At 40.6% G+C, this 26,154-nt stretch overlaps 1 protein-coding gene and 1 pseudogene across 1 annotated transcript; both read left to right on the top strand.

Annotated features, from left to right (window-relative positions):
• The first annotated feature begins 506 nt into the window (after positions 1 to 506).
• LOC109075828 lies at positions 507 to 1,660 on the top strand (annotated as a pseudogene).
• Positions 1,661 to 10,700: 9,040 nt separating this feature from the next.
• On the top strand, positions 10,701 to 25,862 carry LOC109075829 (TSC22 domain family protein 1-like). Its single transcript, XM_042763304.1, has 2 exons — positions 10,701 to 13,845; positions 24,927 to 25,862. The coding sequence occupies exons 1-2, from the start codon at positions 11,261 to 11,263 to the stop codon at positions 24,934 to 24,936; spliced, it is 2,595 nt and encodes an 864-aa protein (XP_042619238.1). The 5' UTR covers positions 10,701 to 11,260; the 3' UTR covers positions 24,937 to 25,862.
• Positions 25,863 to 26,154: the final 292 nt, after the last annotated feature.

The following is a 26,154-nucleotide window of genomic DNA, read 5'->3' as shown; positions in this document are numbered from 1 at the left end:
CTTATCAAAGGCTCCGCCGATAACTGGGTCATGGCGAGTACCTCAAAGCCTCTCAAAGAGAGCGAGAAGGCTTCAATGCATTCATCTCTTTTGATATGAAGACTAGCAAATAATTTACATAACTACACCTACACTGTACTCGATACAGCTCTCGTTTGGCGATAAAGCTGCCAGTTGTCGGCTTATCACAGACGGCTTTCCAAAGCTACGATTTAACACTATAGATGCAACAGCATTAACATCTCGCTCTCATTGGAGGGAGTTCATTATGTGAGATCCCTGTGATTTGGCCCTCTTGGTGAGTTCACGTGCTGCCACCCAACCGAGGGGTCCTTTCATCAGAGGGCAGCGACGCTAATTGCCGAGCCAGAGCCAAAGAGCTGCTGAAGCGGAAAGGTGATTGTTCACGTGCTGCCACCCAACCGAGGGGTCCTTTCATCAGAGGGCAGCGTAGAGCCCACCCTTAACACCCCTCCTCCCACTGCGAGTGCATGCTCGCACACATATATGTGTGCATTTGCGTGGCTGTGAAAGGCTCAGACACCGTTGGCAGCGCACACTGCTCCCGCACTCCATGCCAGCGCCGCTCAGCTGCGCTCCTATTTGTCCGCCCGCCCGATCACGCGCGCGCTCCCCACACACTCCGCCAGGCTGGGTGTGAGGCACGGCATGGAATGGAACTGGAGAGTGAACTGAGACAGATCAATCCGGACTTGCTGCAGCCCAGCAAGAGCTTTAAGAAACCTTCCTCCGGCACCATCACCATCAACGTGGGGGGCTACCTGTACGCCGCGCAGCGCCATACCCTGGCCAAGCATCCCGGCTCTCTGCTGGAAGAGATAGTCATGGGGAAGAAGCCCGTGGTGCATGTGGACTCCATGGGCAACACCTTCATCGACCGTGACGGGCCCATCTTTCGGCATGTTTTTTGTGGCGCTAAACTTCTTGCGCATGGGCGAGCTGGACTTCAAGGAAGCCGGGCTGCTCCGACGCGAGGCCAACTTCTACCGGCTGAGTGAGCTGGCCCAAGCCCTGCAGGACTGGGAGCAGCAGCAGGCCACGCAGCGCGAGCCCGCCTTCCTGGAGGTGACAGACAGCCACGAGCGCTCGCAGGGTCTGAGGGTCTACTGCAGCGACAGCACCTTCATCGAGAAGGTGAAGAACCGCCTGGTGCAGATCTCCAAGAGCCGCTTGGATGGCTTTCCGGAAGAGTTCGAGGTGTCGTCCAACATCATCCAGTTCCGGCATTTCATCAAGTCGGAGCAGGGCTCTCGGCTTGTGCTGAAGCAGGACAGCACGTTTTTGTGTACACTAGAGTGTCTGAAGCTGGAGGCGGTGATGCTTGCTCTCAAAAGAGGCTTTCGCCTGCTCACCAGCCTAGACAGCAGCCGTGGATCAGTGGTTCAGTGCGAGGCTCTGCATTTTGTCAAGTGACCCGAGCAGAACTGTCACCACATGACCTGTCGAAAACCATCTTGCGTCAACAAACACCAGCGTCCTCAACCGAAAGCCTGTTCTGGAATACTCTACGCTAACCGCTTCTATGTGACACACTCATGTGACAGCCTTGAGAAACAAGAGAGAGATGCTGTGTACTGTGCTGTGGGGTTTTGTTTGGTTTGTGTTCATAGTCTGTTTAAAGATGTTTTTACAGTAAGAGAGTTGTTTTTTATGTGGTTGATGTGTTTGTTATAGTTAATCTGAATTGCAGAGTACTGTGGAATCTAAAGGCTGAGTGCAATGATCATTACATTTGTAAACAGGTTTTGTGATTTCTGGTAATGTGAACACATGTAGTAAACAACAGGTTGTAATTTTTGGTCTATAAATGTTTTGCACAATAAAGCCACATTATAATTTGTTCAAAATACTGTTGAAATGTTTATAAATGACACTGTGGTTTATCTTTTAGGTGACGATCTACACTGACAAACGCTGCATTTGGTTTTGTCTGTGAACTGTGAAATGTACGCAGGCGAATTACAGTGGGCTGTATAAATAGAGCTACATTTATTTTTTTCTTATTTGCTGTGGAGTCGGCTTGTAAGAGAGATACTCTGTCCTAAATTGTAAGTTTGCAATATTATGCAGCAAAATGTGACCTAAAATTAAATTTCCTCCAGCATTGATCCAAATTCGAATGGGTTTGTTCATTTTTAGAGCATGTGGCATACAAACATCTACTACAGATATTCTAGCATGTGTGCACTGATTCATAAACAACATCCGATGAATTCTTCTGTATTTCCAGAAAACTAGGCACACTCATGTAGCTCAGTGACAAAAAAAAATTGTTTTCAACCTAAAAAATGTATTTAAAGTCCAGTAACATTAGTCAGAGCCAGGAGCTCAGTTACCGTGGGAAAATATCAAATATCAATAACCCTGTGAATTTTGCAACAAAACATTCAGAGCGCAGTCAAGAGCGCTGAGTAATTCTAACAAACAGCTCTGCTCGACATGCAGCTAAATTCAATTACAGTCTCAGTCGGCTGTTTCAAAGAAAGGCAAAGGCAGACATATGGTTACACTCACTTTGGATTAGCTGACATCTCGACACAAACAGATTATATCCATCTGTTTCCATATATTCTGTCATGCAATCTCCCACTAAAATGAGTCTAAAGCACATTTCTGACACGGGAAAAAATGAAACACCCTCAATCTCCATGATTTTGTCATGTGGACATCAAAACAGGGTCCTTTTTAATTGCAGATATCAGTCATTCATATTTGATGAGACACGGCAGGGCTTATTAGCCGTCCTCACCAGCTGATGTGTTTCTAAACCGCTGCCAGCAGGGGACTGGAGACCTGCGGGAGGGTGCTGGTAAGCGGGAGCATTTATTTCAAATGGAAGAAACCCATTAACAGCTGAAATATTCATGGATTAGTCTCACATCCAATTGTTGCCAGGCAAATGAGACTCCTACATAACAAAAAAGAAGCCAAAGATTCTCATCATGTGCTCCCTAAGGAGGCATGACTAATGGCTCTCTCTCAATTTGATCAAAATTAATGGTCAGGCAAACATGTGACTTCAAGGACACGTATGCCCTTAAGAGACCAATTTCTCAGCCACACGGAAAGAGAACGGAGCGAGAGCGAAGAATAACATTTCCTGCTAATGTACTTTTCAAAGCGTGAGTTTGAATAGACAATAGAGGCACACCGCCATGATAGAACAAAGTGAAATGGGCAATAGTCAAGGCCATCTGTAAAAGAAAGGCACGACTTGAACAAATCAAAGCAAAGTTTGTTTAAGAGTTGGAAGGAGAAAAATGCAAGAAACAAAGCTTGCATATCTTCATGCTGACTACTGATATTCAAAAGCATTTATTAAACCAAACCAAATATTCAGATTAAGAAACTGCGGTTTTAAAATAAAACATCTGTCACAATAAATGCCAGCCAAATGCACTAAACATGCTTACAGTATGTGTACATGCCTGGAAATAACTACCTTCTCAACCCCCAACATCCAGCGTTGATTACCACTGTCACATGACTCTTTTGTGTGAGCTGAATAGTGGCATTTCTATTTCAAATCGCAGATGGAAATGTGCACAACCGTGTGCACAGAAAGTGCCTTTCACGACTTTCACAAGAGTAGCACACGTGTGCACAAGTGTCCGACTCTTCAAGTCCAACTTTAACCTGGCAACAGGTTTTAAGCGGCCACGTCAATCAAGTCAAGCTGCCTCTTCAACCTATTGTTGCAAAGAACTTAATAAGTAGGAAACAATATTCAACCTTGACAGCTTATCAAAGTCTCAGCAGCTCCTCCACACATGGCAGCACCTGGTCCTTAAACGCTGCTGCTTTCTGACAGACCGATCGCTCACAAAAGAACACACAAAATTCTCTGAAAAGCTTTTACAGAAGTCTTTCTCTCAAAATGAGGGGTTATTTAATAATATAAAACATCTCCTGTTTCACCTAAGCGTGATACACCCAAGTATGTGCATCTTAAATGATTGAGCCAAGGACACGTGTCCGGTCTGAATCACATGCATTACACCTAAGGTCACTATAGGTCATTAAAACAAATAGATGTGCAGCTCAAAGCAATCCCTAAGCACGCACACCCTCGTTGCGGAGGTCTTGTTTTGGCCTTCATGACAGAGAATTCAAAGCCCTGATCTTTCTGATACCTGCCTGCACACTGATGTGTGACCCCCATCCCTCAAATAGATGTCCTCTTCAATACTAAAAAAGAAACTATTACTAAAGAAGAGCATTTATGCTTTGCATTAGCCAATAGAGAGCGTTTCATACCCTGAACCATTTCAATTCATAACTTACTGAGAAAAAGACACTGTTACCCTTCCACCCCCAGAAAAAGCTTTTAACTGTAACAAGTAGAGGCTCTATACATGGACAACTTCTGTGGCCAACCTGTTGCTTAGCAACCACTTAATCAATACCTGGGGCTTGTGAACGCTAAACAGACAACTGGAAAAAAAAAATCATAAGTGAACAAAAGCGCACAACACAATGATTGCAATTCCACACTTAGGCTTGTGTGATTTTCAGTAAGGCTGCAGTGATTATGCTGTGAATATAAGCTTCACTGTAAAGCAGTGACCTTCAATCTGAATTAAAAATCTATATCTTTCGTTTTGCAAAGGTAAAGAGGGCGACCCTTAATGACCACAAGTTTACACAATGTACAATGATTACAGAATCAAGCAATTTGTCTGCCCAAAATGAACAATAAAATGCTTTTTTTTGTCACTTTTAAACAATTGGATGTGTCCTTGCTGAATAAAAGCATTCATTTCTTTCATAAACTTTTGAATGGTATACTTTGCTGGTATCAACACCTAGAGAACAAGGAGAAAGTGCAACGCCAATATATACAATAAACTTAATTACAGCACAGCAGTAATATTTCCACAAAATTGCTGGGAAAATTAAGACTGTGCTGGTATCAACACCTAGAGAGTTAGTTGTGTGTGATTGATGGGAAATTTATTTGTCGTGATGTGTGTTATTTTTGAAATTATATTTAACAATTAACAAGGCTGTTTTTTGATTTTGTGTGATGTGTGTGCTAAATGATACGGTGAAATCAGCGCACTGACCTCTAGCATCACACGTCAGCTTCGCCTCTCCACAGCCCAGGGTCCCTCTCCATCATAGTACCCTCTCCACAGCCCAGGGTCAGATTAATAAAAAGATGAGGAGCAAACAGTGCATGTCTTTAAAAACATTAGTAAAACTTACCCCCGTCTTCCCTTCAGCTCTAGAAGAGAGATTAAAATGCATGAGTGTACACATTTCAGACAAAATGTCCATTTCGAATGGGGTTTAAAAATGCACCATACTTCCTGATTTTAAGTTTGACTACTTCTCCTCGCCCGGATGCTTTTGCCCACTGCTGAGAAAGATATTTGGGAATTTAGGAAAAGTGATGAAGGCTAAATTTAGCTATTTGTCAGTTTCCTAAAACAGTAAACTGCTCATGATGGTCTGAGTATAACTGATTAATTCCATAATTCAACTATATGTTTACATTTTCTGAAGCAAATGTGAGTGTAAACTTGATGATACATATACTGTGAGGTTGCCATGGCACTGCTGTGCAGTTGCTAAGGTAGTTCTTAGCATGTTGCTATGGTTTTCTGGGTTGTTGCTAGCTGGCTACTTACTATTCCAAGTGTGGTTGAATTGGAGGTGTTGTGATGTTTTTAAAATGATTCTGGTCCTTGGATACAGCTTGGGTCCATCCTTCACTGTAAATCTGATCACTATCACACCTCATCTTCAAAATGACTTCAAATTTGAGATAAAGAAGATCAGAGTGATTTGTACCAGCATTCATTTAAACAATTAGACGAGCTACAGTGGTGAAATCACTGATGTACAAATAGAAGGTTTTTAATTAGAATGTTTTCTGTTAATTTACCTTTTTATGTTGAATTGTGTAAAATCAAATGGAAGTAAATTGGGAATGATATAAAAAAATAGTTTTTGAACTATTATATTTGATTAACACAATTTTAACTGATGTCCATGTTTGACTTTAATCTCACTTTTACTGACTACTAACTTCGTATTGGGACAGGTTTTAACAACAACAGGACACACTGCAGATTTCCAAATAACTTCAGTAGACTACTTTTGTAGCAAAATATTGAAGGAAAAAAAAACTGTAGAAAGAGTTAGTTAAGCGCCATAGTTTAGTTTCCAGACGTTGTTCAAATGATCAGCACCAATGCTTAGTGGTTAAATCGACGTCTTGGCCTTTGTCTGACATGACTGAAGGGCTTTGTGTTAAGAACAAAAAAGCTTTTACTGAACTACAGTAAACATGTGCTTGGTGAAGGCAACATGAACACTAGCTCATGAATCTGCATGGTCACCTGCGAGACTTTTATATCTATTTATCCCCATCTAGTGGCCATGTGAAGAAATTAGACTTACTTTACATTGCATCCATAGGAAGGTATGACTATAGGCTACATAAGGATGTAAAGCTTATATAAATATCCTAAAATTTTAAAATTTATATATTTTGACTCTTTTTTTTTTTCAAGCAAGCAATTTGTCTTTTTGATATTTACAAAATCACAAATCAACATTCTGATATTCATCCTCGTTGACAAAGGATTATACTTATGCTACATATAATTAATTCAGCAGAAATCTACACTTTCCTGAATGGTTAAAGTTAAATCCAAACTGTTATGATTTCAAGTATGCGAAAGAAAATCTCATGAAGCCGCCACTAGATGCAGCTGTTTTGTTTCCATAGTCCTCAAATAAATCCAGGGCCTGTTTCCAAAGACCTGAGATGTACACAGCAAACTGAATTTTTCCATTTACAAGACCATTCAAACTGCAAGTAATTAGGTTAGTAATAAGTGTTAATAGTGACTACATTTGTATTACCTGATATTTTTACCTGATGTTTATTTATACTAATAATAATTAGATAAAACAGAAATAAACTGAAGAAAAGCTGAAAGCCTCATCCAGCGTTATAGTTATTTTATCTGATGGCCTAAGAGGCTGTAAAATCTATCCAGTTCACGTTTGATTCAGATGGTTTACACAAAGTACATCTTTCATAGGCCAAAATGCTTTTCCTTCACCACATGTTCATATTTCATGTGAATTCAAACCTTTTCTGAACAAGCTTTGCAAAGATTATTCACATAATATTACAAAGTGCTGAAATGAAGGGAGCGCCGTCCTTGCTGTCACTGTCAAGGACATCATTTCATGAGGGAGAGGATTCAGGAATGCGCTGCATTCGTTTATTATTCGAATGAAAGTTTCAGACTCAACATTTTAACATCATTGCAAATTGTGAATGAAACAATGTGAATAAATAATAATAATAAAAAAATAAAAAAAAAAACACATGACAGAATGAGGTTTGAATATCCTGCCATGTTACCCAGAAGGCCTCACAGAGTTCAAGAGAGGAATTTATCCAGTTTTCAAGCTAAAACGGATAATGTCATTTAATGCCTCTAATCACTTACCTTGCCTATTCACGTGTCCTATGAAGAAACCGGCTCAAGTTAGTAAACTTGTAAAACCTGCTTTAGTATGTGCACATTTATCAGTAACTTCCCATGCAATTAAGAAGTTAGTTAGAGGTTCGATTTTATGGATAACAGCTTTATTTGCTTGTTTTGCTTCCACTTTAAAAGGCCCGTTGTTTGAGATTTCTTTAGACACAGTTTCCTGGGCCTCAAACAAGTGAATAGCATACTGTTAGGGATTTATGTCAGTGGTTTTGTGTGTATGAATATGCTTTGTCTTTAAAGTTATTTAAGAAATATGTGAAACTACTTTAAAACAGTTGCATTTCCTCACAGAGACAAGAAGGAGGTCCAGGTCAAACACTTATGATGAATTCGCAGATGAGAAACGGATGCCCTTATCATGATGCTCTGTTAAATACTGTAAAGTCAGCTAAGCTTTCCTCATAATGCAGCAGTGTTATAAGCTGACTCTTCAGGTGCTCCATACGTTGTTTTGCAATCAAAACAAGTCAAGTCACATTTATGGTGCTTTATTTAACACACATTGTTTTAAAACAGCTTCAAAGAAATTAACAGGAAAATAAAAGTGTTACGAAACTGAAATGAAATTACTTTAGCTGTAAAGCAGCTCTACAGAGGGAACAGTGCCATTATTCAGCTCAATTTAGATCAAGAGTGAAATGTTGCAAAGTTCATCAATTATGAAACTATTTCAGTGACAAAGCAGCTCTGTAGAAGACCATAGTGTCATTATTCAGTTCAATTTTGTTCAGCGTTGATTCAATTCAGTTTGACACCTGTGTGAATCTTGTTAAGTTCCTTAATTATGAAAAACCTTCAAAGGCAGCTCAACAGAAGACAATAGTGTCAATATCCAGCTCAATTCAGTTCCAATTTTGTTCTCATTTGATAGTGCCAGTACAGTCAAATCAATAATATTACTGAATATGACCAAGTTCAAATCAAACATGATTTAGTTTTTTTAAAGACCTCATTTTAATCTGCCCTTTCACCCTTCATTAAATGCGTACAGTATCTAAACAGTTTGCTGTCAGCTCCAGTATAGTTCATAACTGCCCTATCATTCAGTAACAAACTCTCTGCAAGGCCTGTATTACATTGCGTCGGACTTTAAAAAACAATCTCAGTAAAAATGTGCCACACAAACTGTTGAGGTCAGATTAAAACGATCGGCAGCCTTGTTAAAGTAAACCTCGGCCCCCTCTTCCTAACACTGGCATTCTCCGGAGGGATAAGCTTTCATTTCGGGGTTAAATTGCACAGAACAATGGCAATTCTCATAGAGAGGTTCTCTATTTATTCCTATATCACCAAAGATACTAATTTTAATAAGTGTTTACAAAATGAAAGTAGACTCCGGTGTGTAAATTGACCATTATTGTTCGGGAGCACAATAGCTCTCTGTGTTTTTTGTTGTGGAGTGCCTGTGTGATTTAAAGCTGCTGACAGCACCAGACGCTTACATTGCAATCAGCTCTCGCTGGCTCTCTCCCTCTGAAATTTGTATGGATGGGCACAGCCTGTCTGCTAGGTCTGGACATCAGGGCACACGCCCATTTTGGGACTGTCGTGCCCCATTTCCTCATAATGTGTTACACTACGATCACTCACTGGGGTCACTCCATTTTCACATTCAAGTGCAAAGGTTTGGCGATGACAAAGAGATGTGTCAGCCCTTTCTAGAGACACTCATAAATCAACAATTTGATGTAATAAATGACAAGATGATGTGTCAGACATTTGGTGACTTGTCTTTACGAGTTCTGTCTGTATGTGATATCCTCACACTGTATATAGTCCATATTAAAAAAAAAATCACATGCAGAACTTTATATTACTGCATATAACAACACAATTCCACATTAAATACACATAATATCATAAATTGTACTATTTACAACTATAATATCAAATATAGCTAAATATTAAATATAGTCTTCAATGAATTTCTATTTTTTATACTTAACTGTATTCAAATTATCAGTAAACCACTATTTCACCCAGTAGCCGTGAACGTTACACATATCTGGTGTTCGTACTTTTGACAATTTGTCTTCTTCCACACAACAAAGATTCTTTTCTCACTGTCACAGCTGACAGCTAAATATAGTTGGATCAGCGCACATGAGATACATTCCTTGTTGTAATTTTATAACCTAGCTTTCAGTGTCTGAAATAAAACACATATTGTGGAATTAAATTATACCGGTGTAAAGTAAAACACGTGAATAGTAAACACAATGTATTCTGCTGCACCTGGACCTCTAGTCCCCAAACAGAGGTGAGCAACAGTGTGTGTGTGTGTGTGTGTGTGTGTGTGTGTGTGTGTGTGTGTGTGTGTGTGCATGTCAGTTTAGATGTGTTTGGTTGTTCTTTTCTGTCTGTGGAAATATCTGGCTCCTCTTTCAGACTAGCTGTTTTGTAAAAACAGAACAAATCTGTGGACTATGTTGACAACCCTGTTGAAAAAAAAAAAAAAAACAGCATATGCTGGTTAGGTATGTTTTGAAGCTGGGATGCTGGTTTGAACTGGTTTAAGACCTAATGGGACTAAGACCAGCACATGACCAGCAAAGGACCATCTTAAACCAGCAAAGGACCAGCATCCCAGTTTCAAAACATACCTAACCAGCATATGCTGTTTTTTTTGTTTGTTTGTTTGTTTCAACAGGGAACAATGTTGTCACAGGGTGCGTTTACATCTTGTTGATAGCTGCCCTGTATAGGAAAAAGATGATGGAAAAAAAAAAAAAATATATATATACACACACACACACAGTAGCACCTAACCTAAAATACCGATATTTAGAAAATCTTTCTCAGGTTAAAACAGTTTATTTTCGAATTCGGCATCAATAAAATCTCATGTCCAAACACATTTTTTTTTTTCTCATAAACCAATTTGTTAGCCTTCTGGGACCTAGAAATCCCAGCCCTTTCTTTCTCTTCCCTCCTTCGATGTCAAAAAATAATAATAACAGTGGACAAAAGATGTTATTCTGAGTGTTTGCTGCCACAGTTACCGAGGGCTATAATAAGAAGCATCCCTCACCACAGTCGGCTGTACTCGGGTGCGCTCGCGTTTTTTCGGAACTCTTCGCCAGCCGTCTCTAGGAAACCCCCCTCCCCCCGCCCCCGCCCATCCTCGCCAGACTCTCCCGGCTTTATGTCTGGCCGCTGTGGAGGGGAACTGCCATGCGCGGTCGCCATGTTATCGCGCTCTCCTCCCCCTTTTTGGGGACAGGCTGATAGCACTAGCACAGGCTACATTACAAGGAGGCAGCTGGTGAATAGGAGCGGAGTGGGAGAGAGACTAACACAGGACTAAAACAAAAGAAAGCACGGGATGGAATAAAGCAGGACAGCGCTGAGTCGCTCGGGTTCTCTCTGTCATCTGACGCCGGATGAACGACTTTGCTTCGTGTGATTTCGTGCTCTGGTGACTGCGATACAACAATTGAAAATGCGCCTGGCAGTTTGAACTGTGATGGGGAGAGACTGTGTCGTTGTAAGGGTGTGTATCGATCGTCCCGGCCGTCTGTGTCGACTCCTTCACGTTTAAACTTGTGTGCTGAATGATTTTGCGAGGATATACGCTTGAAAACAACAGGTGAAGCGAATCCGTGTCAGCTAGCTCGCTAGCGGGTGTTAACTAGCATTGACGTTAGCCTGCTCCTCATGGTGGACATTTAAATACATCTCAAGTGGAATCATCGTGGCAGGAAAGTGTTGGTTTTATGTGGAAATTACTCGAGCGGCTTCAAGTTGCTTCCCAAAAAGAGCTTGTTCTCTTGAGCTGTGTTTATAACTTTGCTGGAGACCATCCTATTGAAATGAATCACCACGGGGACTCCGGCAGCGCCCGAAAAATGGTTTACCCCATGAGTTTACCCAAACGGGAGAGCAGCTGCAGCTCGGTGGGCGGTTCCTCCACATTGACAACTTCTGGAAGCACCAGCCTTAATAGCAACAACTTGATGTTGGGGGATGATTATTCGTCACCCGTGCTGATTCAGTCTCAAACGCCGGCTGCGTCCTCGCTCGGGCCCCAGAACCCTCCCCAGAGCCTGAATATCCCCGTGCAGGCCACCCTGTTACCCCAGACTCAGCCCACCACAGTGGCTCAAATGAAAAAGAAGAGCGGCTTTCAGATCACCAGCGTTACTCCCGCTCAGACATCCGTCAGCACCAACAACAGCATCACAGAGGACACTGAGAGCTGTGACGACTTGGACGAGTCCCACACCGAAGACCTGTCGTCCTCCGAGATCATGGATGTTCCACTTTCGCGGGCCAACAATGCGAGGGGACCAGAAAGGAGCTCCTCGGAGGAGACGCTGAATAACTTCCATGAGGCGGAGACCCCGGGGGCCGTGTCGCCCAACCAGCCTCCCATTCTCACCCAAGCACACATGCATGGCTCTATGGTTAACGGGACTGTTCACCATCATCACCATAATCCTGCTTCCTCTGGAAAAGCCCATCCTGCTGGTGGGACGCAGATTGGGATACCTTTGGGTGCCACGGTCACGTCTGCGGTGACATCAAGTTCTGGAGCTTTAGCTAGCACAGGCCAGAAAATGCCTTCAAATGTGGTAGGATTGATTGAGAGCGCCTCTGTTGGTTCTATCGTCGGTCAGCCTTTGGCTTCTGTCGCCTCGGGAACCGGAATGATCTCTGTGACTTCAGGTGCCACAGTTAGTACTGGTAATCCTATAACAAATAATGTTTCTATGTTAAATTCTGCCAGTGTGCCTGCTGTGGGTGGCAAGAGTACCAATAGTAGCAATGTAAACTACTCCCCTGCTTTGAATAGTATTAGTAACCAAACTGTAAACTTGACACACATTCCCAGTGGAATAATTGGCATGGGCATCACCGCTGCTACCACCGTTTCTGGTGGTGTTGCTCCAGCAGGTGGAGGGCAGGTGGGTCCAGCTGTCATGGGCCAGCACACAATGCCTGCTCCCTCGGTCCCGCCGATGAACGCTCAGCCTCAGCAGGCCCAAGTGCCTACTCCTGCCTCCACCAGCTCACGTTTCAGAGTGGTCAAATTGGACTCTACCTCTGAGCCTTTTAAGAAGGGTAGGTGGACTTGCACCGAGTATTACGACAAAGAGCCCCCAGGCACGGCGTCCTCTGAAAACGCCCCCAGCACCCGAACAGTGGAGAGCATCCGCCAGTTTGTGCCTGAGAGTGCTGCGTGCCCGGACCGAGAGAGTGTCAGCAGCACGGCTAGCCATTATACTGAAAGTCTGGGGAGTGGGGAGACGGGCGGCCCCTCGGCTGTGAAGCAGACCTTCCAGCAGCCCGCTGCTCAGAAGCACGACTACTCATCTTCACATAATGTGTCTATGTCTCAGATGCAGCCCCAAGACTTAGTGCATGCACACCTTAAAACTAGTGCAGTTGCTCCGATGCCAGCAAGCATTCAGCCGCAGCAGCCACCGGCAACTATGGGAGGATTGCAGACCACAATCGGACATTCGACTGCAGCCGTGCCCCCTCATATGCCCAAACTGACATACGCCCAGGCAGCACAATCCCCCCCTGCTCAAGCCCTGCCTGTGGTGACCCAGCAGCAGATGGGCTACCCGCCCGCACAGCAGCCGGCTGCACCGGCACAGGTAGCGCCGGCACACATTAACCCCTTAAGCCATGGAGGCAGCCTGCCACATGACTTCCCTCATTCGAAGCAGATCATGAACACTGTGCCACCTGGGTCGACACAAACACTTCCCCACCTGTCTGCCTTCATCCCTCCAGTGGCAGGGAACAGTCAGCTGATTGCAGCTTCGCAGCAGCCCGTGGGCACTGTGCAACCCCCTGCTGCTCAAACGCTTGCGCAAGGGCTCCTGCAGCCACAACAGACACCCGCCCCGCAGCTGGTCCAGGTCGTGCCGCAGTCCACCGGCGCCGGTCTCATACAGCAGACCCAGGGACAGCAGCTCACCCCTCAACCTTCCATGGAGCAGCAGTCACAGCTCAGCAGTCAAGGCCGTAGTACCCAGTTTGTGACCTCAACAAACGTGCCTCCTAACCTTCAGAGTGATCCCCAGTCCAGTTTGATCCAGAATGGCTCAAAGGAGCCCGGGCCGCAGCCTGCGGTGACCACCCTGTCCTCTGTGATGCCCACACCGCAGGAGGATGCCCAGCTCCTGTTACAGCACCCAACTCTGCTCACGCAACCCAAGCCCGCCGGTGGTGAAGTTGCCTCCCAGGTCGGCACCTCCCGTGGTCCTGAGGGAAGCGGTGGAGTCAATGCCTTAACTGCCTCGGCCAGCCTGCTGAAGAGCTTACCTGTGGATGGAGAAGAAGATGGGTAAGTTTCAGTATCTTTTTTTTTCTTTTCTCCTCCATGGGTACTGTTTCCAATTCATTTGCTTTTGTAATTACAGTTTGAATAGCTTCATTAAAAATTACACATGCAGGCAGTGGGTGATCAGCGGTATGGCTTAATCTACTGCTATAAACATAAATGGTTGTGTGCATTAAAAATCACAGCACGGGGGTTACAGAATGAGGACCATAGGCTTCTACAGGATGGCTAGAAGTGATTACTGTATGTAACAAAAACTGCAGACTAGCAGACTGTTATTGTTGTATTACAGACAGAAATGTAAATGCTTCGCTCTCTAAAGCCTGCCTTTAAAGACCCCATGAAATCATTTTAGAATGCAGTGTTTTTCTACTCTTGTTATTTCCTTTTGAAACATGAAGTTAGGGCAGGAGCCGACAGCCTTTTGTTTGCATCACATCCACAAACATGATAAATTTTTTTTTGGCATGCTGTTGATAAGTAGGTGGTATTAATGGTGGACTTTGTCATTCTAAAGAACATTAGATTGGACAAAAAAAATGAATGCTGGGTGAGTCAACATTATTTTTGGTCCATGTAGTAAGAGAACATTTGGATGTTTTAAATGTGTATATCTGCTAAAAGTTAATTGTCATAATTTAAGGTGTACACAATTGTTTAGCTGGAAATCTAAAACAAAAAAATGGCATTTTGCAACTTTATATTGAACTTGCTGCAGGCACTTTTTTTGAACGGTTATCATTTGTGACGTGTTTGCTTCAAGCTGAAACTCTGTTAAGCCCAAAGTAGATCAGTGGAGTGTGCCTGTTTAAACTCTTAGGTTGTCTCTGTTTGTTGCAGATATAGCAGTATAATCTTTTAGCAGACATCAGCTGATTAACATACTTGAAAATATTTTCTCACTCTATTGATAGTCTTTCTGAGTTTTTTGAAGACTCGGAAACTGTAAATTCGGTCTAGTCCTAATTTCAGTCTTCTCACAGCAAGCCCAAGAATGTATCCTAAATATGAATGCTTACATACTGTTAAACATAGTGCTAATATTGTGACATATGTTTGAATTTGTCTCGAGCTGTTCAGAAGAACCAGGCTTGCGTGTTTGAGTTGTTCATAAGTGAAGTTTCCTGTGCTTGACAGAGCTTGTCTAACAGATGTCCAAGGGATGACACAGTGCTTTATAATCTGACTCTCCTTAATGAAACAGACAGTTTTATCACCTTGCACACACATCATTTTGGCACTGCTTGTTTCTCTCAGGTGTTAGTCATAAGCTGTTTGTCTTGCTTTACTTTATAACAATGTCAGATTGCAGACCAGACTGAGACTGTTCTGTTCAGATATGTTTCGACATCAAGTAAAAGGATGTCCCAAATCATCAGCCCCTCATTAGGATTGATATCACACTTGTATTACACTTGATGGTCTAATAAATTGTTGGTCAGAGACAGCTAGATAGTCATTTTACATTTACATTTAATCATTTAGCAGACGCTTTTATCGAAAGTGACTTACAAATGAGAACAATAGAAGCAATCAGACCAACGAGAGAACAACAACAGTATACAAGTGCCATGACAAGTCTCAGTTAGTCTAGCGCAGAACATAGCTATGCGTGTTGTTTTTTTTATTGAGAATAGAATAGAAAAGAAAAGGTAAGTGCTAGTATTAGTCCTCAATATACCTGCAAAACCTGGGTGCTATATCCGTATTAGTGGTATAGTTTTCAGACTTTTGGCAAGATTCAGTTTATATTTTGAAGTTTATGTGTTTTCTCTCCAATGGTAGGTTCTTTTCTATTAGAGCCATTTTTTTTCCCCAGGTCGATTCATAATAATGCAAGAAGTAAGATGCACAACATGGACATTCTTTTGTAGTGATGCGAGCAATTTAATCATAAACATAAAGTTTATAAACTCTTAACATTAAATCAGAAATACTATTAAAATTTGCTCTCTTGCTCGCTAGTTACACGTTGGGGAGGGATTGTGAACATGGCCTAATAAAACACTCTTCAGGAAACTTAATGACCAAATACAAGTGGATGCATAAGATAAATATCGCACGATATTTAATGCGCATCTCGTCAGTAAAGCTGGTTCAGTAATGTACATGCTTTCATGTGGAGCAGCATTTACTACACAGAGCCGTTGTTCATTGACAAGCTGCGCAAAACCACGATCATATTTTTCGCAGCCTGTCAGTGAACAATGGCTCTGTGTAATAAATGCTGCTCCATGTGAAAAGCATGCACGTGTAGAGATTTACCGCTGATTACAGAACCGGCTTTACTGACGAGATGCGCATTAAATATTGTGCCGATAATTATCATGCATCCCTATTTTTGACGTTCAATCATTTGATTGAAGGTAATATGGAAGACTAACACATCTAATGGATTCAGACCTGTGTTTCAAGGCTTGTTATCCTATGGGAATTGTAAGTCCTGTTTTGTTGTGTGTATCATGACTGTCCTTTTTGACTGGTGTCATTTTTGGTGTGATTGTGTCTGGATAAAGGATTTAAAGAGCCAGCCATTTAAAATATAACACAGACTTCCGCTCCTCAGTGAGCAAACGATTTAAATTCAACCTGTTATATTTCTTTGTTGTGAAGGGCAATGTGGTGTAGAGCATGAGGCCACTTGTACAGGATGAGATCATTCAGTTTTCTCGCATTTAGCTCTTGCTCAACAGCAGATTAGGTCAGCGCAAATTATTTTAATCTGTTTTTTGGCTGTTCTTGGGTCACGGTGTTGACTAGCAGCCTCGTATAGAAAGATTATCATCTCACATTTGCTTTTTTCAATGTAATCTGCTCTTGGCAGTGATAAAAGCCACACATGAGAGTCTCAATGAATCGCTCATTGTGTAGAGATCAAGTAGATTATCTCTCCAATTAATGACCCTGTGGAATGGGAGAGGAGAGGAAATGCTTTCACTCGGCCAGAACGGGCTAGAGCAGATAACGTGGCAGAACTTAAAGTGGCAGTACATGTGTGCTTTCTCTCTCGGTCCCTCAGTGATATTTATTTAATAATATGGATTGGAATGACATGAGGGGGTGAGTAAATGACATGATGTTCATTTTCGGACAAACTTTCCCTTTATTGTGGTTTTTAGCCACATCATTATCAAACATCAGAAGGGTCATTCTGCATCTGTAATTCAAGACGAGATCCTGTACTTTGAAGTCTTTTTTAGACCGGAGAAGGCTCTTTATATGCACGTCTCTCTTTTAGGATGATGTCATTTGGTTTAGAACCTGTCCTTCCAAACCTGAGAGCAGAGAAACACAGCAAAGTACTTTAGGGACTGAAAGCTAATAGGGGCAGAGACCACATGAGCTCAGCTGAACTGGTTTCTCAAACACATTCACAACAGGCGTTTGCGCTGGTCTCGACTCTTTTCAGGTTTGAAATCTGCTGGCTTTCATATTCTTTCCCAGACGTGACAACAAATGATCCCCGAAAACCTTTCTGCTTCCTACATCTGCTAATTGCCATTGTTTGTCTCTAAAAAATCTCTAATCATTTCTGAACACACATTAAAATTAGCATTGTAGTTATGAAATTAGAAAGTCACATCTGGTGGAACTGTTGTGTTGAATGTTTCTTTGGCCATGTTCTGCACTCTTCATTTGTCCAGACAGAGTCGCCCCTGGACAGCTGCTATGCAACACATGTAAACATTTCATTATTTTGAAGCCTCTACACAAAGCGTACAGGGAAGTGCCAGGACGCAGCAACAAATTTTATTACTTATAAAGCATATTTGCCAAGTGGGTATTTTCATCTGGCCCATTTAGACAGCCTTATTTAAGTGCACTCAGAACAGCAGGACTGAGACCAAGCGAAACAACATCATGGCTGTAGCATTGTCATGTTTTAATGGACAATTAACATCCTTCTTTGATCTGCTGGGTATAATGATTGCAGTGCATGGCCTCTTTAATTTTATTTTCATTGCTTTAATAATGTTTGCTCAGCAGTGAGAGGAATTAGCAGTTTGCATTCACAAATCACTGGGGATGGGTATTGTGTTATTCTTCTCGTCAGTAGATCTTTTTTTTTTTAAATGTATGAGATATTTGCATAACTAAGCCTCAGCCTTTTGTGAGTTTCATTATGACCATGTTTGTTTGCTCTGTTATCGTGAGAAATTATTTTAAAATGGACTGAATTAGTATTTAAAAAAAAAAGAGCTTATGCTTTTATTGCACAGATGTTTTATCTGTTTTACAAACTCCGGTGTTCTCACTATCTGACATGTAATGATAAAGATGCATGTGTTTTACTTAAAGGTCAATCCTGTGCCGCCTGATTAATATGTCTACAGAGAAATCCAGATAGCTGCTCTGAAATTAAACCGCTCTCCAGCCCAAGTCGTTATTCATGCCTGAGCTACAGTCTGTAGAAAGTTTGGTCCCTTCCTATTTTGGCTTTCTAAGATCAGGCGGCACGTGAGTCAGCAGAGTTGGAAAGCTGTCTCTCGCTGTGGTTACAGATCGGGGCAGGAAGTCTCGTGTGCAACCTTGAGCATGTCGTGCTCTTGCTCTGTTAAACATGTACAATGAGATTTCCTCTTCTTGTATCACCAGGCTGGATGGAGTGAAATGAGGTCACCGTGGAAAACATGGCGACTGCTGCACACAACACATTTAATTGGACAGCTTCTAATTTAAATAGGATTTATTCTTCTGGGATGAATGCGAAGCTGTCTTTTCAGCTGACGTTTATTTGATTGCTTTTTAGTGCTTAACATAAACTTTTACTGACTTTATTAATGGATTGTCAGGTGAGCGATTGATGATCTTTGACAGTGGGAAATTTTTCCCACCCAGCACCTTGCTCGATCCCTGAAGGATTGCTCCATCTGTGCGGAGTGTCTTATCTCCACTTCCTCCCCATCCCTGTCACAAACTCCATGTGTGCCACGGATTATCTGCCAGTCAAGTTCTCGCCTCGGCACAATTCTAAATTCCTAATACTGGATAACGAGCAAACAGCTTGGGCTTGTGCGCAAATTAATCACCTCTACAATCCATAGCAGAGTCTAGATCATCCATCATATGAGTGCTGTCCACTTATATGTAGGGCCCTATGGTTTTCGCTATAAGGCAAACCTGAAGTATATCACTATATGAGGACATTCTACATTTTCATTTGATTTAACTTTTAAAAGATTAAGTTAATGTTTTATGCCTTCATTTGATTACCCCTGTTTTTAATACATTTATTTTAATTCACAAATCTAGAAAAATGTAAAAAAACAACACATAATTAAAAAAAAAGTGCACATTATTGCAAACATTTGAATAAATTAAATTGACATTTTATGAATTGAGTAGATTAGACATGTTTTTGATTGTTAAAATAGAATTAAACCATTAAAATGGAATCCACAAAATAAAATTGAATTTGAAAAAAACTGAAAAAATTTAGGTTTTGTTAAACTTTTAATAAATCATATAAGTGTCATGATTTCAGTTAATAAGACATGCTTTTTGATTACTGAAATTTAATTTCGCCATTAAAATGGAATAAAAATTTAATTTGGGAGAAAATATAATTAATTTTGTAGTGCCCTAATATGTGAGTGAACACTGTTGCCATCTCATGGAGTTGCCTCGATTTAACGCAGTCCCATCAGATGGAAAAGTATGCTTTGGTTATGATGGGGTTTATCGTCGTCCTCCCAACACTTCGTCCGAAGTAATCCCTCTCTCTTATGCGAGGAGGCTGGGTGAGTGCTGGGCTCTGTATTTAGCATACAGCATGCCGCTGTGAACCATTAGCACTGAGTCATTGTTTCAGCCCCACTGCCAGTGCCGCCTGGCCGCCGGCCATCTCGCTCTTTCTGTGCAGACCCCCATGCGCTCGCCCATCCTTGTCCTTTGCGCCGGTCTGCCTGCTCGTCTGAGCTGCCACCTAGCTGCTATAGCAACCGGCAGCCCTAAAAACCCCTAGCATAGCCCTTCCAGAGCCAAATGTGTCTTCATCAGTCTCGCACTGGCTCTGGAGAAGCTGCTCTCATTCAGCTGGAGCTGCGAGTTCCCATTTTAAAAACAACGCCTCGCCTCTCCGTGCTGGAAATGGGAATCAAAGGACTTTAGCATTATTGTTTGCGTAGTTGTTTGTGGATTAGCTGCAGAATACATGCAAATTTATGCCTAGCCTTGGTTCATTGTCTGGCAGAATGGCAGTGCTCTGTCGTAGTGGTTTTCAAGGAAGCATGAATAAAGCACCGATCCCTACAGACGCTTCTGAGTTGCTTTCTCATCCGGGGCACTTTTGGGTTACGTTTGTTCTAGGACTGAATCATTAATATCATTTTGCATTGTACAATACCTGTATACGTAATATTACCTGGACAACAGATAAACAGTGAAATTTGGGCTGTCAGTAGATTTAACAATTCAATGTCAAATCATTGTTTGTAATATGTGAATAATGTGGGTAACCAAACAGTTGCTGGTCCCAATTGACTTTGATAGAAGGAAAAAATTATAAAAATACTATGAAAGTCACTGGGGACCATCAAGTGTTTGGTTACCCACATTCTTCAAAATAACTTTTGTTCAACAGAAGAAAAAACGCATTCAGGTTTAAAACTACTTGAAAGTGAGTAAATGATGACAGAATTTTCATTTTTGGGTGAACTATCTCTTTAATTTTAATAAAACAACAAAACACAAAGAGAAAAATCACTTACTGCGCTTGACTGAAGAACTTCAATACAGTTGCTTTAATAAGAATAAATGTGTAATTTATACAGTGAAGTGTTATAGTGTTTTATTTTTAGATTTGATCATTCGATTTCTTGAATGCTACTGCTAGACACACCTACTGTACCTGAAAAAAAGCACTGTTGTATTTCTATATTATGTATATTTGTAATGTGTTTCTTTGTTCTTATTTTAAAGATAAAATAATGACAAAGATTTATCTTCGCCCACTTTGGCCTAAATGTCTCTTATTGTTGTAAGGCTTTGTTTTTAAAATAGGGAAATTAGTTTGGCTACACTGTTCAGACAACTTGCAAAATAGTATAACCAAAATCACAAAGAATCGTGATTTAAATCCTGAATTATGATTTTCCTGAAAAAAAAAAAAAAAAAGTGATATGATATTTTTGCCATATCGCCCACCTCTAATCCGCAATGTCAGTGCATGTTGTCTCGGACCGTACTAGCTGTGTGGGGTGAAACAGTGGGCAGTGCAGTAACCATGGGCTCGTGTCCTCAGACAACCTCCTGCTACACTGTCCCAGGGTCCTGTGGCCGTCTGTATTTGCAGTACTCCTCTCAAACAGGGACTTTCCAGTAACGGCCCCTTTAACAAATCAGGCCCTCTCCTTGTTTTCTTGCTAGTGGGAAGCTGTCATTTATGTCATGTAGTCTGGGCTTTTTTGGCTGCTTTATAATCCTATTCTAGGTGCAAGATAAACAGCAATGGTACAAAAACAGAACAGAGTAGGACTTATTGCAGACGACTGGAAGTTTGTACCTGCTGTCCTCCATGTGATGCATATGCAAACATAATGTGGTTGTGGCAGAGTCGTGGTTAGCCTCCTTGTAGCATTCTTAGAGCAGGCCTGACTTTCCTGTTGGATTGTGGCCAGGAAATAAAAGAATAAATGTAACACATTCCCATATACTACAGTAAATCTGAAATCTAGACTAAGGGAGGTGACTTTGAAAAGTAAATTCAGAATTGGAGGGGTGGGGGGGGGTCTCAGATGATCTTTCCACTATCACAGATATAATAAATGATATACGTAAATGTTATTTTTCTTTAACATTTAATGTTTTATCTAGCTCTCAGTGAAATGTCAGATCAAATCTCATTTCTATCTGATGGCTGCAGATGACTGGGGTTTCTGCCGTGGCTTGTTTTGAATGCACAGTGCCAGAAGCTCCCTGACTGCGCTGGGTTTGGCTCTTGTAAATTGGAGCCAACCCACCCACATGCATCTAGAATCCTGCCTTTTCACTTACTGCAAACCTGAAACACTGTACACAGAGCCTTTATTAGACCAGACACAAACATCACAAACTTCTGAAAGAATCTTGTAAAGGATTAAAGGCCCCGATATACTTCAAACGGAGTTCGTTTTTGTTGTTCTATTGTTGGGGGAAAAGAGGTTTTAAAAGGGTGTGAGATGTTGTATTGTTTTTTAGTATTTTCACATATCCGCGCTGTTGTGGGTGTGGTGTGTATTTTTATGTAAACGTGTCACGACGCTCGCGCATATGCCATAAACACAACAATGATGAAATGATGAAGTGTAGGCAATCTAGGTGTGAGATGGGCACCAGTGGTCAGAATATTATAGACAAAAGAATAATGATTAGCAGCAGTTTAGAGTCAAGTATCATGTTTGCAATACAAAAAACCATACCATTTCCATAATCAGTCCTTTATGGGAAATGTGAATGTCTATAGTCTGAAAACTTTAGCATGATGTGGAAAAAAAAAATTTTTTGAGTCAGTTTGTTACTTTATTTTATAAGTGTTCATTTATTTTATTAAACCTGATAAATTGTTTTACCTTTTTTATATTTTATGTGGTGTCATGATTTACTTTTGATAAAAACAAAGGTTTATTATTGTATGTTCGTTTGGCAGTTCGTTTACGGTATACCCTTTAAGTTCTCTTATTAAAAGAACAACAGCAGCAGCAGTATGGTGGAACATTAATTTAAAACACATGTAACAAGTACACGGTACTTGCTACCTTATATCTTTACACTTTCCTTTCATTCTTTTCATGGCTTTGGAAAACTTGTCTCGGATGTTTCTCTGCGTTGCTTTTTGCATAACTCCTGGTCATCGACACCAAGCTTCGTTGCAATTTCTTTCTAGGAATTAAATAGTTTCTCTGAATCTTTAAAGTCTGTTCGTGAGCGATCGTACAGGTGCGGATATATCTGTGCCAGCTCATCTATTCGACACTCCAGTGTATTCATGTTGCTAGTGTCTAGGAGATGCTGTTATCTTGCCTGACCTCCGTTGAATGAGAAACGAATCGGGAAAAAAAATCGCACGTCAAAGAAGGTGGTTTCAGAACACACCCACCGATTGCATAACCGCCACGTACCAATGGGAGCTCAAAGGTGAAAACTCAAAACGAACTTCGTTTCGGCCTGATTTTGTTAGAAATTACATCATATCGGTTCGTTCTTCGATTTCGTTTGAAGTATGTCCCTTTAGGCCTTTAGTCTTAAGTCTTAGAGCCCGTCCACACAAAGGCGCATTTGGCTGTATACGTAAAAAAATTTATAGTATCGACATATTGTACAGACGGATCTGCCATTTTGGGAGCCTGAAACCGCAATTTTATTTTATTTTTTTTAACCAGGTCGATAAATCTGAAAACGACACCCTTGCGTTTTCGTATGTACAGCCAGTAGTATATTTTGTGACGCGAGGATGTCATCACCCCACGTCTCATCCCTAGTTAGACACCGCTACATCACGTAACAACAAGAATGGCCAACTACATGCTTGTCTTCGAGCTGAAGAAGCTACTGAGCCGATTAGCTTTACTAAAGCAAAATAAAAAAAATACTAAAGCAGAAAGTTTGTATACAGTGCACAAGGTTTATGCATGTTTATGCAAGTCTTATTCTCTCTCTTGTCTTTACAGTAGAATTACAGCGCCGCATACTGGTCTGGCATGTATACTACATTGTTTTGAGTCGGTTCCAGTGGTTTCGTGTGTACACAGATATTTCTTGAGACGACGCCGTTTACAAATTTTTTTTTTTTTTTAAGAGCAAGATTGGAAAGGGAAATCTCTGGCTTCGTGTGGATGTGGAGGCTCAGACTTGAGGCTGTCTGCACTGAAAGCTGTCTGTCACATTAGACAACTAACTAACAACAAACCAGTCAGCCAGACTTGAACAACAGGTTGCTAGGATGTTCTGGGTGGTAACTTAGTCTATAAATATTTATTTATTTATTTATTTATTTAGATATTGGCATATGTAGGCCTTTGTTTTTTTTGTCACTTTATATTTAATAATTTTTTCATTTGTAAATTTTGGGTTATATTGTTATATTCTGTTTAGTTAATTACTTTTTATTTTTTATTTATTTTTCTTTTTATATTTATACATTTCTTATTTTATTTTTCCTATTTAGTTAATACATCTTTTTCTTTAATTTCCTGTTTGTATTTATTTACTTACTTATATAAAAATAAATATTTAGAAATATATGTTTGTTTTATTTCTGTGTTTTTCTGTTAAGTTTATTAAATACTTTCCCCTTGTTTCTTTAATTTCTTGTTTCCTTTTTCTTTTTTAATTAATTGATTAATAAACATTTGTTTTATTTTATACAAATATAAATCAAATCTGTGTTTTATATACATTTTATTATATTGTATTTTTATATATTTTATTATTTAGATATATTAACTATTTACTTTCTTATTTTTATAAATTTCTGTTTAGTTATTTAATAAATGAAATAAATAATGATTTATCAATGTATTTTATTTATTTAAAGAGAGCATTACCTTTTCTGCCAGGTGAAATAAAATAATTGTCCATTTTGGTATCCATCTATTTATGTCCTTAGCAGGCACAACTGAATTTTTATTCTTTTATTTGTTTGATTGATTGATTTATGAAAATCTGTTGGTCTACAAGTAGACTTTTGCATAGGTTAATTTCGAATGCTGCAATAATTTATCGTCTGATGTAGTTGCTTTATTGTTGACAGGCATTTTGTAGTGTATGGTACCGCAGGTGGAGCTGATACAGAGATTACTTCTCTTTATATTGGAATCTGTCATCATGAGCTTTTTGGAAATAGCTTCCGAAGCTCCTAATGACTGTGGTTATCTCCCCGGTTGCGGTGAAGCTGAGGTTTTAAATAAATGGTTAAATTGATGAGAGTATTTTAATCTTTCAGTGTTGAAATAGCCTTATTCTAGCTGCTTTGAGTGGATGTGTGCAGGCATATCAGGTATGCCGTTTGTAAACTGCAGTGAATGGGAGAGTGTTGACCATGAATTGCATCCTTTCAAGATGTGCTCTGCAGTGTCAAACTGTTTTTTTTCACCCTTTGTTTGTAGATCTGGTTGAAGATTGGCTGCATCTCACTAAGAAAGAGCTTCAATCCAAGAAGAATGGATCTAGTCGTTCTGGTCTCGTCTTAACAGTGTGATCCAACACTGCTTTTGAGGTGAAACCAAGCCTAGATCTAGTCTAGCAGCTGGTTATGAATGTCTGACTACTTTCGTTTATACTTTTGCTAATGTGCTGTCCGACACAAATTGGGTTTCGAGTTGATTTGTTTACAGGCTGCTCACACTCACAAGTGTATGCAGCTTTCTCAGGGGAGCATGAACGCACAGGATCCTGTGACAGCCATGCAGTATTGATGGAGAACTTTCCTTTGCCTTTCATTCACCCAGCGGTGGGGCCGAGTAATGTGAGAGTGTGTGTGAATAAGAGAGAGTGAGCTGGACGCATACACACGTGATGTGGTCTGCTCTCACATTTCCCTCACTTCTGTTTCCTCACTCTGTGTGCTACTTGTGACATACACAAAATCACAATGCACAGAACTGTCCAGTACTTCCCTTTGCCATTAAATGAGCTCATTTAATGTGCTTTTACATAAAACCGTCAGTTCCTTCCTCATCAGTCCTTCAGATCCAGCAGGCTCGTGATCTAAGCCCACAGTATTGCAAGTCAGCATGTAGGTGCTGCTGGATGTTTTAATGACTGTGTAGATGTCTGATCGACCCCAGTGGCTGTTGTGATGAATCACCATGTCCTCAGCTGTCATGATCTGGGAGGAGACATTTATTTAATGCTTTACTGCACTTGGCAGTTCCATGGGTTTTAGTTTTCAGCTACATTTCTATTTTGGCACTGTTTTTAGCAGTTGTTGAAACGTATATAACATGCTGTTAAGAGTTCTTGAATGTCCAGTGATGTATAAATCCTTTAGTATACTTTTCATAAGCTTTTTTAACATTTACATTTTTGATTCTGATTCTGCTGCGGTCATAATTTTTTATTTGTGTATGTTTTTTAATTTGTTTTTTAATTACATTACATTTATTGATTTTGCTTCTACAAATACTGAATGCCTTCCAGATTATTATTATTTTTTTTACTTATTAAATATAATGGTTTTATTTTTAAAAAAGTAATTTAATTTAATTAAAACCATCTTCTAGCATTAAAGCTAAAATTCTTTTGACACTGACTATTTCCGTCAAAATCCCCCAAACAATTCCCCTTTCTCGCTCGTATTTATGGGAGAATATGGCTTTTCATTCTTGGTTGGCA

The sequence above is a fragment of the Cyprinus carpio genome, chromosome A9 (genome assembly GCF_018340385.1).
Source record: "Cyprinus carpio isolate SPL01 chromosome A9, ASM1834038v1, whole genome shotgun sequence".
NCBI classification, from domain to species: Eukaryota; Metazoa; Chordata; class Actinopteri; order Cypriniformes; family Cyprinidae; genus Cyprinus; species Cyprinus carpio.
This window is presented reverse-complemented; position numbering and strand designations above follow the sequence as displayed.

What these genes read in the sequence shown, in the direction of transcription:
- LOC109075829 (XM_042763304.1), top strand. Translation starts at nt 11,261, where the DNA reads ATGTGGAAATTACTCGAGCGGCTTCAAGTTGCTTCCCAAAAAGAGCTT.